Genomic DNA, 14,147 nt, shown 5'->3' on the forward strand with positions numbered 1-14,147 from the left:
ACTCCAATGATGTGAAAAAGCAAGAGGTAATAGGATACAAAGTCACAAGAGTAACTTCTTGTAGACCGAGAAATTCCCATCCGAACTGTGTATAAAATTTTGAGAATATTTCTTACTTCTATTTGTTCCTTTAATTTCGAAAAAAAAGGAAGGATCACGACTCATTTCGTGACCGAATAGATGTCAACAATGCGGAAAAAGTTGATTGGAATGATGTCGAGACCTGGTAACGTCCGGTGGAGTCCTTAGTAAGTAGTGAGCAACGTGTTTTTGTTGATGGGTGTGAGGACGTCTGCACGCATATCAAAGCGACGTGCCTTACGTGACGCACGGATGTCGAGAGCCAGAGTTGAATCGGTAAGAGAAGCAGAATTGTTTCATCCGAATGGGGACTTGCTCTTCCCTTATGTGGAGTTTTTTCCTGACTTTCACTACGAGCAGCGTTGATTTGTTAATACTTTCTGCACCTGCTATATAAGGTTATTCATCTGTTTCATTTTTAAACGAAAAGCGATGTAAGTGCTTTGAGAGCTGGTTCAACGCGTCTTTCGATCCATATCCGACGACTGGATCTACCTGGGCTTGCTTGGAGTATCCACGGCATTGTGTTCATTGGTGATGGAGACTGCCATTGAACGACTATTAGAGTGTGAGTCTCACCTTCTTCTTTACGGAGCTGAATAGGATGCTGAACCCTTCAGGGCACACGACCACGTACGACTTTGCGGTAGCGGTCGAATCCGAGCATCATCATGCTTTCCCGTTCTTCGTTTGGACTGGATACGCAGTGATCCTGGTGATGAGCTCAGCTGTTCTGGCACATTACGTATCACCTCAAACTATTGGTACGAATCAATCTCAGATGACTGCTTTTTGAAACGAATGCCGTCTGAGCAACTTCCGAAAATCTGAGCACAGCATAAGAGCACTCTTTTCATTTGAACGCACTCGTGACTCACAGCTCACATTGGCGTGTTGTCCGGAAAAAGTTACAATCCTCTGATCTTGCTTCTTAAAAAATTTTTTGCAAGAAACTAACCGCTTAAAACGTGAAGATTCATCTTGTCAAATGTCATGCATTTGCAGGTTCAGGAATTCCGGAATTGAAAACTATTATGCGCGGTTTCATACTTAAAGAATATCTCTCGTTCCGAACTCTAATATGCAAGATGATCGGTCTCACACTCTCTCTTGGAAGTGGTTTGCCGTTAGGGAAAGAAGTGAGTCTTAAGTGCAAATACCAGAGTTTTATGTATAAAGTAGGAAACGTTTTACTTGAACCCGAAAAGTGTTTTTGTCATCTTTTTGCTTCAAGTTTTCAGATGAAGGGGAAAGCGATAGAAGAGGGAAGGTTGTAGCGCCACGTTTTGATTGTTTCGTAGAAAGAAAAAGTCCCATATTCAAACTTCTTTTCAATTCTTCCGAACAATGCCCTGCCGTATACCTAAGCCTGTGGGCCGAGGTATCTGGTAGTTTGACGTGGGATGATGTAAAAAAATGATGGCAACCTGTCATACATGAGGGGGGAGCCTGTGGATGAATAAATTTGAATCACCCCGAATTCTTTTTTCTGTTCTGAACGTTAACACATTTGACACTTCGAAAAATCGCTGAGAGTTCAAAAGGGCGAGAGCAAGCACCTTCCGAAATAACATTAAAAAGACTGTTTTATTTTTATACCGTGAAAACCGACTACATCTGTGAAGTATTGTATAAAGAACAACGTTCAAATATTTGAGAGATCAGAAACCGTTTTAGAAGTTGTTAAGTGGATGTGAAATCTCATCCAGCAGCTTCAGAATGAAACAACATTGTGAATTTATGTGGAAACAAGGAGGTTTTCGAGTTAGGAAAAATTGAAGCGAAGCCAGCACACAACAGATACTTTTCTTGCAAATTGCATAGAGAAAACTTTTTCAGCAACTAATCCCCGCAGTCTGTGGATTAAAGAAAATTGCATTTTACTTGAATGTTTCGAAGCTTCGGAACAATATCTGCGAGAGGTAACACAGCGTTGATCGCTTCAGAGACCATTAGCCATTAAAAGGTGGTCGCTCATGAGTGAAACCTAATATGTAGCCGTGGTTGATTCTTTCTAAACGTACTTTAATGCTGGATTTTAAGAGCCCAGGTCCCAAAAATTAGTCGATAGATCTCGTCTTAGCAACTTAATTAATATGCAGATATAACCATGAGGAGCCATAAGTGGAGCAGGTTAGGAAGAAAAAGCAATGGATTGAAGAATTCCAGTGGTTACTGTGGTCTAATTTATAAACACTACACTAACAAACATTTCATACGAGTCTTTCGAAAAGTCTGACAGTGGATTGAAAGGTTAGAAAAAGTGCAGAAGTGAAACAGCGCCGGTCATATCCAACAAGCGAACACTTCGAATCGTTCACCTGCCATCGCGTGCACCCCAGAAGAACCGCACTGTTTGTTTTCAGGGCCCGTTCGTGCATATTTCCTCGGCCGTAGCAAGTCAACTTTCGCGTTACATGACCGACGACCAAGGCCCCTACACAAATGAGGCGAGGTCGCACGAAATGCTCGCCGCCGGCTGCGCTGTCGGCGTCGCCTGCACGTTCGGCACACCCATTGGAGGTAGGTCGAGTCAACTACACTCCTTTTTAATTATAACGTTCAAAAAAGGTTATGCCCTTAAGATGTAAGAGGTATTTCTCGTTCTGTTCATTTCAAAGAACAATATTTTGGCTTCGAGTATGGATTTCTGTTCTGTTTTGCGTTTACCTCAGTTCAAGGGTGGAGCATCACGAAACTAACGATGCTGGGATCTCTACACGAATAGGTAGGGATGAAGGTGTAGTTAACGGGTAAGAACGTCCACCACACTCACTTCCATCGAGCAGTCAAGAAAAAAGCATGGGGAACTGCCTTTGATGCCTCGTGACCCCACGTTGCAAGTTGTTAAGCGATAGAACGCGAGCAATTTTCTTGTTGTCAACGTTCTCGACAAAATTGATATCATACTGTATAATTTCACGTGTGTCTATGTGTGTGTAGTGAATCGAAACTCCAGCAAATTTAGAAATTCGGGTCAAACGGCACCAAGAAGAGGTGCGCGGGAAACACCGCCGAAAAACAGTAAAATGGGATGAATCGGGTCCCACGGGGTCGAACAGACCCATGTGCCCCACAAAGCAGTGATGAGATGTGGTCCCACGGCGTCGGATTGATGCATCATAGTTAGTAGTTTAGGTGATCCGACGTACGTCCTTATCTCCATCAATACAATGATGACATTCACATCATTCTGTGTTGGCGGGAATAAAGAACAGAAAAAACGAACAATGTGTTCAAATTGTAACTGTATCGGCGGAGTGTAGATGTGAATGTTAATCCTCTTTTTATGCAGTACTGACAGTTTAAACGAGAACATTTCAAAGTTTTGATTCAGCGCTTAGATTTATGACAGAAAGAGCAATAAGAAGCGCTGTTCTGTAGCAGAAATTTGAAAAATGTCCCTTTTTAATTCTTTTTCTTTTTTTTTTTTGAACACTGAAGGCACCACACGAAGTTCGAAGTGCAGCAATATCCGGATGTCCAGACTAGCAACTAATAAGTAGCTAGAGCTCCCCCGCCCTCTAAATTGCGGACGCGGTGCGGTGCCATCGTTCCACTATCTGTAGTGTAATAAGTTGCATCGTTGGGAACACTAATGCAACCAATGACCAACAATTATTCACCCACCATTTTCGTACTAGTTTTGTTTTACTATCAGGGGAACTGAGCGTGATGATGCCACTATTCGTAAACTATACCTCCACCCCTATCTTCTGGCCATGAGATCCCAACGTTGTCGAATCCGTGATTAGATGTGTTCCGTGATTAGAAGTTTGAAGTCGAAGAAAAATGCGCCAAAAGTGCTGGTTTTCACCTCACTGAAGTGCAATGGTTTCTGCTTCTCTAAAATGAAAATGTGAGCAAAAAGTCCATCGAAGAAATTGTTGAAGGGTAAAAAATAACCTGGTTTTTACAATGACTAATAATTAGATGTTAGCTTGTCAAGTGGAACTTATAAAATTAAAAAAGAGAAAAAGCACGAATTCGTTCTCCAACCCAACACCTTGGAGAGTGAAGACGGTGAAAAGAGGCAAGTTATGATATGAGGAGATTAGTTGATAACAAATAAATAGGCATCAATATGAGATTGATAGCGTGCTCAGAAGCCTAAAGGTCATGGGATGGCGGAAAAGACGAAATTAATTTTGCATTGACAGCACAGTTGTAAATTTTTTTTTTCGGAGGACTACCTTCTATTTTCCACTTATTAAAAGGAAATGTTGCAGGTGTACTGTTTTCTGTCGAGGTAACGTCCGCCTACTTCGCCGTCCGGAACTACTGGCGGGGATTTTTCGCTGCGCTTTGCGCTGCTTCCACTTTTCGGATCGTGCGGATTGTCTTGAAATCATCAGAAAGTGATTGCTGGTATTCTATATGTTCATTTTCATATTATAATCTAAAGGAGAGGCAAAATATTGAGAGCAGCACTCAAATTGAAGATAAACATAAGTAGGTGCATCAGCAGTATTGAAAGATAATTCCTACATGTTAACGTGGAATGATTCTGCTGCTGCTGCTGAATACCACAATTATTCACGCTCAGGAGAACTTTCATTCCTCAAAAGCTCACTGTTCTGTGAGTTATCGAACCCTCTCTAACACCAGGTCAGGATTCTCTGTGAATCTTATACCTACTCGCTTTTTTTTCTCATGGAAACAGAAAACTAAACCAAAATATCCACAAACTCGTTAATGTACGTCGATCCTGCTTATTCAGGAATTTCCCATAACAGCTTATTTGGCTAGTGCATACATATATATAAAGGAAAATCAGTAGCTCTCATGTAAAACTCCTACCAGGAGCACCGATTTCGAGCAAACCTTGCAAGCGGAGAATTTAGGTAGAGCGTACGTCCTAAAGCCAACGTATCACGGAATTGGGATGGTATGGAAACTTCAGAGAAAACGTAGAGTTTGCCTGTAGATTGACTCCACTCAATTCCCCCTAGTCGCCCAAGAAAATGGCGTGGGGACCGCCTCAGCTCTTGCGGGATACATTAGGACGCGCATCCTGGTTCACACTCCCATTCCTCCGCAGCTATTCGTCGGTTTTACTTGGATAGCCTGCTGAGGAGAACTCATTAATTTTGGACCGCTCGTTTGTGGGGCGTTGCGTGCACGATTGTGGCGAGTTTTCACGTACCTCGTAGGAGTGAACACAGTTTTTAACTACCCACTCCGAACTTTATGTTTGAGCGCGGGAACCCCGACATCGTTACTTTGCGACACACCGCATTTAAAGAGTAATTTTAGCAATTTTAGCTGTACCGCAAGGAAGGATACACCACAGCCGGTAAGAGGTTCCGCTGCAATTGCGCAATAAATGGTTTGAAACCGACCTGGTGCCAACCTTAGCCCTTTATTACTTTAGGGTCGACAAATTGGCACCAGACTTGTCTAAGAAGATTTAAAGAAATGAATTTGCACAGCGATCCGCCGCCGCAAGTCATTGTAAGTCGATAGTCGACATAATACGTTCTGCACGCGCGTTCCTGAACCTGAAACGACTCTGAAGTGAACTTGAAGGCGCATCCACGCAGAGTGATCAACGACGTCGACTTTCTGCTTTATCCTTTAGAGGTAGCGCCGGGTTTAAGTCAGACGTGAGAGGAGAAGTGTATTGAAGGTCCTTCGTGGTGGGTTAACAATTGGCTCGCGCTGAGAAAGAAATTTGATAAATTAGAGACTGGGAGAAGGAAGAGTCCCCTTAACTCTTATGGAATTCTTAGAACTATGGCGTTTTTCTTACACAGAAAACTTTTCCCATCATACAGTGAAGCTTATAAATTAGAATTAAATGATTCCTATTACGATACTGTGCAATGTCTTGAGCACAAAGAACCTACTTTCACTGAAAGGAGTTATTTCAGTGAAAATGGGAGCCTATGGTCAAACTCGTTTCCCCGATGACTCTTTTCTTCCGGAAGAGCTGCCGCTGTTCGCCTTCATTGGGTATACCTCCGCCGTTTCTCTGTTCACTTTTTCAGTGCAACTTGCTTTGCAGGCTACTCTGTGGCCTCGCCGGAGCGCTGTTCATCAAGTGCCACAGATCACTCGTTCTCCGCCTCAAAAAGTCCAACTTTTGTAAGAAGTTTGTTGTAGAGAAGTAGGTACAGAATGCAATGAAGTTTTGTAGTTGTGTACGTTCCTCCTATCTATATTCAAGTTTTTGCAGGTGGTTGCTTTATCCCATTGTTGTGTCGTTCGCCGTCGCTTCCATAACGTATCCACAAGGCTTTGGACAATTCCTTTCAGGAAAAGTAGCTTCTCTTTTCGAATTCTTTTCACCAGCACCCCACGAATCTGAGGTGGAACGGATTTCAGATCCAGTATTCGCATACGGGATCATAGATTATGGAGAGGGAGGTGATTCCGTCCATTTCTTTCTAATTGCCGTAAAAAAAGGTCCAGAAGGCTGCAGCGCTCCAATCGAACTCGTTGTAGAAAATAGCGCGTCGGACCGCTCGAAGCCGTATCGTCCGGGTCGTTTTTTACGGCAATTAGGAAGAAATGGACGAAATCACCCACTGTCCATAATCTACGACCCCGTATACGAATACTCCACCTGAAATCCGTACCACCTCAGATTCGTGGAGTGATGCCTTTAACAATCATTCATATATTCAGGATGAGATCATTTCCAGCACAAGTTTTCACAAACACTCCGGATGTTCCTTTCAAACTGCACATGGACGGTTAGCAACGTCCACAAAAACTCTTGTCCAGACGGATTCCTTGACCAATGGGCCGGCGGCGGTACGGAGGGTGTCTGTCTCGCGTTGGCGCTGTTCACCTCTACATTTGTCAGTTCTCTCCACAACTTCTTTTCGATCTACGCTGAATAGATAACATTCAGTTTGTGCTGTCGATGGTTTCATCCACGTTGCCCATACCGGCGGGGATTTTCATGCCAGTCTTCGTCATTGGAGCTTCGTTCGGACGCTTGGTTGGCGAATCGATGGCGTTATTGTTTCCAGACGGAATTCGTCCTAACAACACGATGGGAATCTATCCTGGTGTTTACGCTGTTGTAGGTAATTAATGAAAGTACAGCAACTTCTCAGAAATTTGTATAATACCAGAAGATGGATCATGGTGAAAGCTCAAGCTCGGTAGTTCATATCCTTACTGCATTGTGAACAAAAACTACTTGGAGAGAAATTAGAAAACAAAAACAGTTAATTAAATATTCCCAGAAACAACGTTAGCTGATCTCCACGTCAAAATCACACACTTTGCTCCAAAGTTATCTTGATATCTCTAAACATGCCATTGGTTGCTTTTCCATTAAAAAAAGTGAGTGATAAGCTTGTTTGGACATACAGTGAAAATTCACATCCAAATTTTCTTTTGAATACTCGAACTGGTAATATCAGTCCAGGCTCGAGACGGACTTGGGACCTTGTGTGGTGCTCGCTTCGCTTTCGTTCACTGATCCATAAAAATTAATGGTAGTGACATTTTCTGTAAAATTAAATTTGTATTTCCGCTAACAACACTTTCTTCATTCCTTTTCTAAAGAAATTTAAGCATTTAAAGGAGATTTCATAGTCGTCTTCTTAAAAGTTCCACATTTAGGAGATAATAAATTTGATTTTGCAGCTACGTTCTTTCGATAACGTTTCACTTAGGGGACATTATTTAAAGTATGAATTTTTCTCCTGTTTTTCCTCAAGAATTGTCACAGAACGATGTGCTAACAAGAAGTGACGTGAACGACCTCATTACACCGATAAAGACAAGGCTCTGCCACAGATTACGTGGATGTACGTAGCTAATATTCAAGCAACCATGTTTCCAATTTCTGAAGAAAGGATGTTACCAATTTGAGGCAAAAGTGCGAGGAACTAGATATTCCGAGGAGTACATGCGAATGAAACGCAACACATGGAGGTGTCACGACCGCGAAGCGGTGCACAACGTCTCGTCTGCCTTTTGTCAGATGCACATGAAGTTATTGCGTAATGGTACCGTACCGCAACGCACCTAATTGAACGCCGTGGGACCTCACCCCATTTTACTTCACAGTATCCAAAAAGAATAAAATCAAATGCTAGACAGAAACGAGCAATATATAGAAATTTCGTTTGTGTGCCCTTAAAATACCTAAACGGTGTTTTAACTGAATACCCTTGAGTCCCCCTAAAGTATGCTTTGGTTTAGGTGCTGCTTCATTTTGCGGGTCCGTCACCCACACGATCTCCGTTGCAGTCATCGTATTCGAGCTGACTGGGCAACTAATGCACATCCTGCCTGTTATGGTACGGTACCACGTACGACAAAGTGAAATCACGGAGTTTATTTTCTTTGTAGATCGCTGTTCTCATCGCTAACATCGTCTGCTCTTACTTCCAGCCATCAATCTACGACAGTATTATCCTGACTAAGGAGCTACCTTATCTCCCCGAACTGTCGCATTTTTCTCATGAGTATGTCTGGATTTTGGTCTATTTTCATATTTGTGATAATCTACCTTTATATATCTCTTCTGTGTAATATTTTGCGAATATACCCCTGAATCTTTGCTCGAGGTTGCGGCAATTTTCGTCGCGACCAAGAAAGATTAGTACCATCGCTCATTGACATAAGCTTTAGAAAACCCTTCTCCATTCTACCAAAACAAAAAATCTCCACGAGAACTCCACACAAAAGTTAAGTGATGCAGTGAGCAAATGGACCTCGCTGCATAGGAAGAAAGCTGCGAAAGCATTACAGTTGCGCTATCCGTGTAGTGGATGCAGGCTGCGCAGCCTGTACGGGTTCGCTTGACCTAAAAATGTCGATCATATCCGATCAATTGACTCTCACACATAGGAGGCGATTACTCATTTAGATTCCATACAATCGTCGCTGAACAGATCATGGTGACTGACGTGAAGGTTATCTGGAAGGGCATGACGTATTATCAAATGAAGACGGTCATAGAGGAAAACAGACGATTGCGATCGTTCCCAGTAGTGCTGGATCAAGGTTGGTAGACAGCTGTAGAGTTGCAAACCCTCATATACGCTTTTTAGGAGATATAAGAACAGTGTCTTAACCGTAGTGAGGAAGAAACAAATCTGATAGTGGTTTCTTAATATTATAACAGTATCCTACCGTCTTTGACAAGTCGTGTCGGCCTATAACGTAGATATGACTCTAGAAAATCGTTTCTTTTCGCAACTCTTCAACTTTTTTCTCAAACTTCGTTTTTTCAGATTCGCGAATTCTTCTTGGATCTGTCAGCAGGAAAGTGCTTAGCGACTTGATCGAAGGGAAAATAGGAAATCGAGCACGTCAAATGAGTAAGCTCCTTGGAATTAACTGGCTGTGCAACGGCGGGGAAGTCCTTCAAAGGGGCTTTTGGGTTTCCCTTCCGATGAAGGAGGTGGCCCCATTAGTTTATCTTTTCAGACGCTATTAAACGTTTACGTAGTACAATCTTTTCTCCGGAATACAGGAATGAGTCGAGCACTTCGGTCGAGTTTCACAATGACAATGAGTCAAATAAGCAGTTAACTTCCAGAAGGTTTGCGATTTTCGGCTTGCTAAAAGCTATCCCAGACGGTCCACAATTAAGAATGCTTTGGGAAGAAAAAGGCTAGTGCGCTTTAGTATTTGATTCGTTAAGGAAAGCGTCGAATCAGCAGCCACCTAAAGAAGAGAAGCTCACTCGTGGAATGGACAGCGATTGCTCGAAGCTGCTGCACTGTGTGGGCGCAGACGGTTCGTGCAGGTAACGGGCTGTTCCGTCCCCATATCCCTCTACCTCGACAGAGCACCACTATCAGCTCAGATTTCGTTTGCTTATGAGGTGGTTCAGCGAATGTGACAGAGTGGTCGCAACAGCATGTGAAGTGGAGAGAGGACTGCGGTCGAACGACTGTCTTGTTGAGGAACGGAAGTCTTCTCTGAAAAGTACGTTAAGCGCCTTTCCTGTTTTCATCCGTGTACCGATTACTACACCATTAAAGTTGATTTGCGGATAAGATGGCGAGGTTTAAAATGTGATGTAGTTGTGCTTGTTTCTGCAAATAAAGCTCTAGACCGCAGAGGATTTATGCCCGCTCCTTCATGGACTTACGTTGTGACTGGCTCAATTCTAGCCAATCTGGTGGATACGATTAGGCAAAAAACTAGCGAAACGAAAAGATTTGCATTCCCTTCACACTCATGAGTGACATCATTTACTGGTCCTCTCACAATGAGAATGAAGAGGAATGAAGAGAAACAAAAAGACAATTAGGAAATAAAAGAATAGAATCCAACTGAGAGTGTAAAAGGTAAGAAAATATATTAGAAAATAAGGAGAGAAAGCGTAAGGGAAGGGCGTACTGTCATTTCGAGAAGGTACACGATATACATCACGATAGGGCGAAAAAATAGATTCGTAGCTTTTACTTAATGGTTAGCGGTGTGGGACGACTGCAGGAATGCACTTAAAGGCATCACCCCACGAATCTGAGGTGGTGCAGATTTCAGGTGGAGTATTCGTATACGGGATGGGAGACTACGGAGAGGGGGGTGATTCCGTCCATTTCTTTCTAATTGCCGTAAAAAACGGCCCGAAAGATGCGGCGCCGCACAAGACTGGCGCGCTCCAATCGAACCTCTTGTACAAAATGGTGCGCCAAAACGAATGAAGCCGTATCTTCCGCGCCGTTTTTACGGCAGTTAGGAAGAAATGGACGGAATCACCCTCCTCTCCGTAGTCTCCCATCTCGTATACGAATACTCCACCTGAAATCTGCACCACCTCAGATTCGTGGGGTGATGCCTTTAAGGAGTCCAATGTCGAATTGGCTTCAGCGCGTCTTCTTCGCTGAATATCTCTTCCGCCATTTTCAGAATCTGACTGTTATTCGCGTGAAACCTTTGCATACGCATCAACTCAGAAACTGATACCGCCTGGTGCCTTGGTTTCTTGGACACCAACGTATTCGGTTCATCATGACAGGTGTCCTTGTTGAGCCCCCAGCGGTTTCGGTAAGTGTATGAGCACTTACGGAGTGTGAGTCCGCGACTCCTGAACGCAGTCGCACAAAATCGCACCTCGGCGGCTTACATCATTCGACGTTGATACTCCGCCTGGATGTTGCAGTCACTCTTCACAGCCATTGTGAATCCGTGTTTTCGACAACGTAGCAAACGGTGCACGCAAACATCGTAGTAGTGGGAGGGGAGTGGGGTTGGCGTCCAATTGACAGCTACCAGCAAATCAACGCTTCAAGGCGGATGTTTGTTCTCAATATTTGAGAAAATTTCGCTGCATAACGGTGTTAGCCATACAGGTCTTATCCTCCCAAGAAAATGACTCAGATCCCTGATTGCATCTGCTGAAAGCAGAGCCACCAGGTCACCGATGATAATCTGGCTTAGGTACCGGCCCCAACACGTACTGCTACCACAGTGAGCAGCTCGACTGCAAAATACGTTGATTCTGGTGGAGCACATTTCCACTGGTGAGGTTAAGTTTCAGGCCAGCTACACCATTGCAAAGTTGACCATTACTTTTTCAGGAATCCAATAGAACAAAGAAAATCGGACTCACTTGCTTCAGATGACGTATCTGGCGCATTTAACACGGCTATTATTATATTGGCTTACATTTCAAGCCTTTGGAGCCTATTCATCTTTTTGAGTCCCTAATGGATTCACAAAGTGACCGATCAAATAGTGAAGGAAACTCAAACTGACGAGGTTTAGAGATGTTTCGAAGAGTGGGAACAAAGGTTGGATGAGAGCGCGTCATCCTGTGAAAAGTACCATGAAAACGGCTAGTAACTGTTCTGGAAAAGAAAGGTCGTCGTGAAGACATTCAACCTCCCCGGTTCTCGCTCGTGAGCCCGACTGCTGACACCGACACTTGACTCATCTCGCTCCCCACCTCTCCCGTAAACTCCATATTTCACAGCAGAGAAAGAACTTTTCCGTAACCCGAGGAGTATGTGTTGTTCGTGACTGAAATTTCAGTGCACTGAATGCTCCCACCAACCGTGATTTTGCAAAGTGCCTCATAGCCCAATTTTCTCAAAGATTGCAAAATACAGAATCCATAGCCCCAACTACATAAGGTTAACTTCACTCTAGATTTACAAAAATGATGGCATCTGGAGTTCTTGTTGGTCTTTACTGCTTTTGTGGATGTTCGTTTAGGCAGTACAGAAAGAATCTGTTCAGATATTTTGCACCGCTCTCTTCACCGACTTACACTCCAGAAATACAAGAAAGGAGCTATCGACCTATACGGAGAAGATGTAATTCTCTTCAATTTTCTCACTTCTTATTTTGTAAATTTCACTTTTACCAGCGCGCTAAATGGGAAATAGAGCAGTTGAACAATGTTGTGGATCTACAATCCATCCACATTGACTCGGCTCCATTCCAAATCGTTGAGAACACCTCTATTTTCAAGGTACTGCAAGGATTCTGACATGTTTTTTCAGTCTAGAACTGCTCCCTGTTCCAGATTCACTCCGTTTTTTCCCTGCTGGGGCTGCGACGAGCATACGTGACGAAACTCGGCCGTTTGGTAGGAGTTGTCTCCTTTAAAGAGGTGTGTTTGGTGTTTCCCGCTCTGCTGCACAAACATAAGGGGGGACATAAGGAATTAGGGAATCACTATTTAATTCTCCTTCCTCACAGTTTAGTTAAGAGCTTGATCAAATCACATAATTTTGCGCATTTTGCTTATTCCACTATGCTTCATCTTACACTTATATCGCCACCCCAACTAGTAAAGTGGGAATTCCTAACAGTTGGGTGAGTATGCGATACTGCACCGGGCGAATGTTACTTATGTAGTGAATGACACCCTGAGCTGAACAGTTTAATTGTTAGAAATCCTTCTATCGAAGAGTTCAGCGCACGATATGTTGAACTCTTCGATTTCTATCGAAGGATTTCTATCGGAGAGTTCAGCTTATCGTGCGTTGAACTCGATGAACTTAAACTGAACCGAGATTCATGCGTTCGTAAATCTCAAACAATTTTTGGTTGAAGTGAACGCTTTGGCGCATCCCAAACGGATTGACTGTTGCAGTTCACTTTATTCTTCATCCCTAACGTGCAAAAAGTCTCATGCTATTTATAATGTTCTGGATTGCATAGAATTTTAAGGAAGAAAAAAGCAACAAACAAAACTGCTTGACAAAAACGCGACGTTTAAATTCCAGCATCTCATCTAACCATCCTTTACAAAATCCCAACACTCTTCTTGTTTTTGCGTTGGCGTATGAAGTCGTCTTTAATGAAGTTTTCAAACAACAAAGAAGGGATCAAGACCACAACTTTTTTGGATTTTTGCACCTTCTATCAGAAAAGTAAGGAGAGATCCTATTGGGGATAGAAGTTTTGATGCACTTTGAAGCGCGTCAAGAGCTCAGTAAAATTTGTCTTCTCCAACAAGACTCAATTCCTGTTGTGATGTTGACTGATGTTGTTGTTGATGTTGTGACTCTCAGAGATGTAACCATGTGATTATCGCGTGTGGCACCATCTAAAAAAGAGCTCATAGTTTCTTCTTCCAGTGTTTCACTCAGAAATGATGACGTGTATTTAGCTGAGGGCTGCGATCGAGAGTATAAACAACACTCGTCCGGCGGTCGGCTTTGAAGACGACGAGGCCGCCAAGCAAATACAGCACTGCGATTCGCTGGTGCACCATGTGTGACGCTAATCATAAGTGCCTGTACGTAATCTCGAATTTATCGGTGTTTTGACAAGGTATCTCCAGAGTTCCTCACACGCCATGAAGTCTTTTGTACGACTTCTCTTAAAAACCAGGCCAAATTTGCTACTTGTCAGTTTTTCATCACGAAGATGTCACGATTTTTGGTCGTGCGACTAAAATAACGCTGCAGAAACTGAATTCTCATACGGGCAGCATGAAGTGGTGTGAGGATTGAGGAACTCTGGAGAGACCTCTACGTGTAAATGATCTCTGGAAGGACTCTAGTCCCGATTAAGGAGGGTTCTCTTGTGTGTGATATGTTATGCACTTTATTTTCACTTGAATTTTTTTGCCTTGCATTCCATACGCATTTGGAAAGCTTTATCAATGTTTTTGCTCCACCCAAAAA

The 14,147-nt window shown here is 43.1% G+C and overlaps 1 protein-coding gene across 4 annotated transcripts in view; it reads left to right on the top strand.

The window, feature by feature from the left end:
• Positions 1-13,738, top strand: part of RB195_010829 (uncharacterized protein) — a gene marked incomplete at both ends in the record, with an annotated part of 28,562 nt that extends 14,824 nt beyond the window's left edge. For all 4 annotated transcript variants that reach the window (XM_064191992.1, XM_064191993.1, XM_064191994.1 and 1 more), the window contains 21 exons: positions 530-649; positions 702-845; positions 1,087-1,220; positions 2,448-2,604; positions 4,311-4,439; positions 5,955-6,036; positions 6,089-6,190; positions 6,260-6,344; positions 6,729-6,887; positions 6,941-7,118; positions 8,248-8,345; positions 8,398-8,513; positions 8,918-9,054; positions 9,285-9,371; positions 9,481-9,595; positions 9,698-9,802; positions 9,890-9,984; positions 12,247-12,323; positions 12,377-12,481; positions 12,536-12,622; positions 13,628-13,738. In XM_064191992.1, coding sequence (XP_064049574.1) covers positions 530-649; positions 702-845; positions 1,087-1,220; positions 2,448-2,604; positions 4,311-4,439; positions 5,955-6,036; positions 6,089-6,190; positions 6,260-6,344; positions 6,729-6,887; positions 6,941-7,118; positions 8,248-8,345; positions 8,398-8,513; positions 8,918-9,054; positions 9,285-9,371; positions 9,481-9,595; positions 9,698-9,802; positions 9,890-9,984; positions 12,247-12,323; positions 12,377-12,481; positions 12,536-12,622; positions 13,628-13,738 — 2,423 coding nt within the window. The remainder of the gene's footprint in view (positions 1-529; positions 650-701; positions 846-1,086; positions 1,221-2,447; positions 2,605-4,310; positions 4,440-5,954; positions 6,037-6,088; positions 6,191-6,259; positions 6,345-6,728; positions 6,888-6,940; positions 7,119-8,247; positions 8,346-8,397; positions 8,514-8,917; positions 9,055-9,284; positions 9,372-9,480; positions 9,596-9,697; positions 9,803-9,889; positions 9,985-12,246; positions 12,324-12,376; positions 12,482-12,535; positions 12,623-13,627) is intronic.
• Between the last annotated feature and the right edge of the window lie 409 nt (positions 13,739-14,147).

This window comes from Necator americanus, chromosome III (assembly GCF_031761385.1).
Source record: "Necator americanus strain Aroian chromosome III, whole genome shotgun sequence".
Taxonomy (NCBI): domain Eukaryota; kingdom Metazoa; phylum Nematoda; class Chromadorea; order Rhabditida; family Ancylostomatidae; genus Necator; species Necator americanus.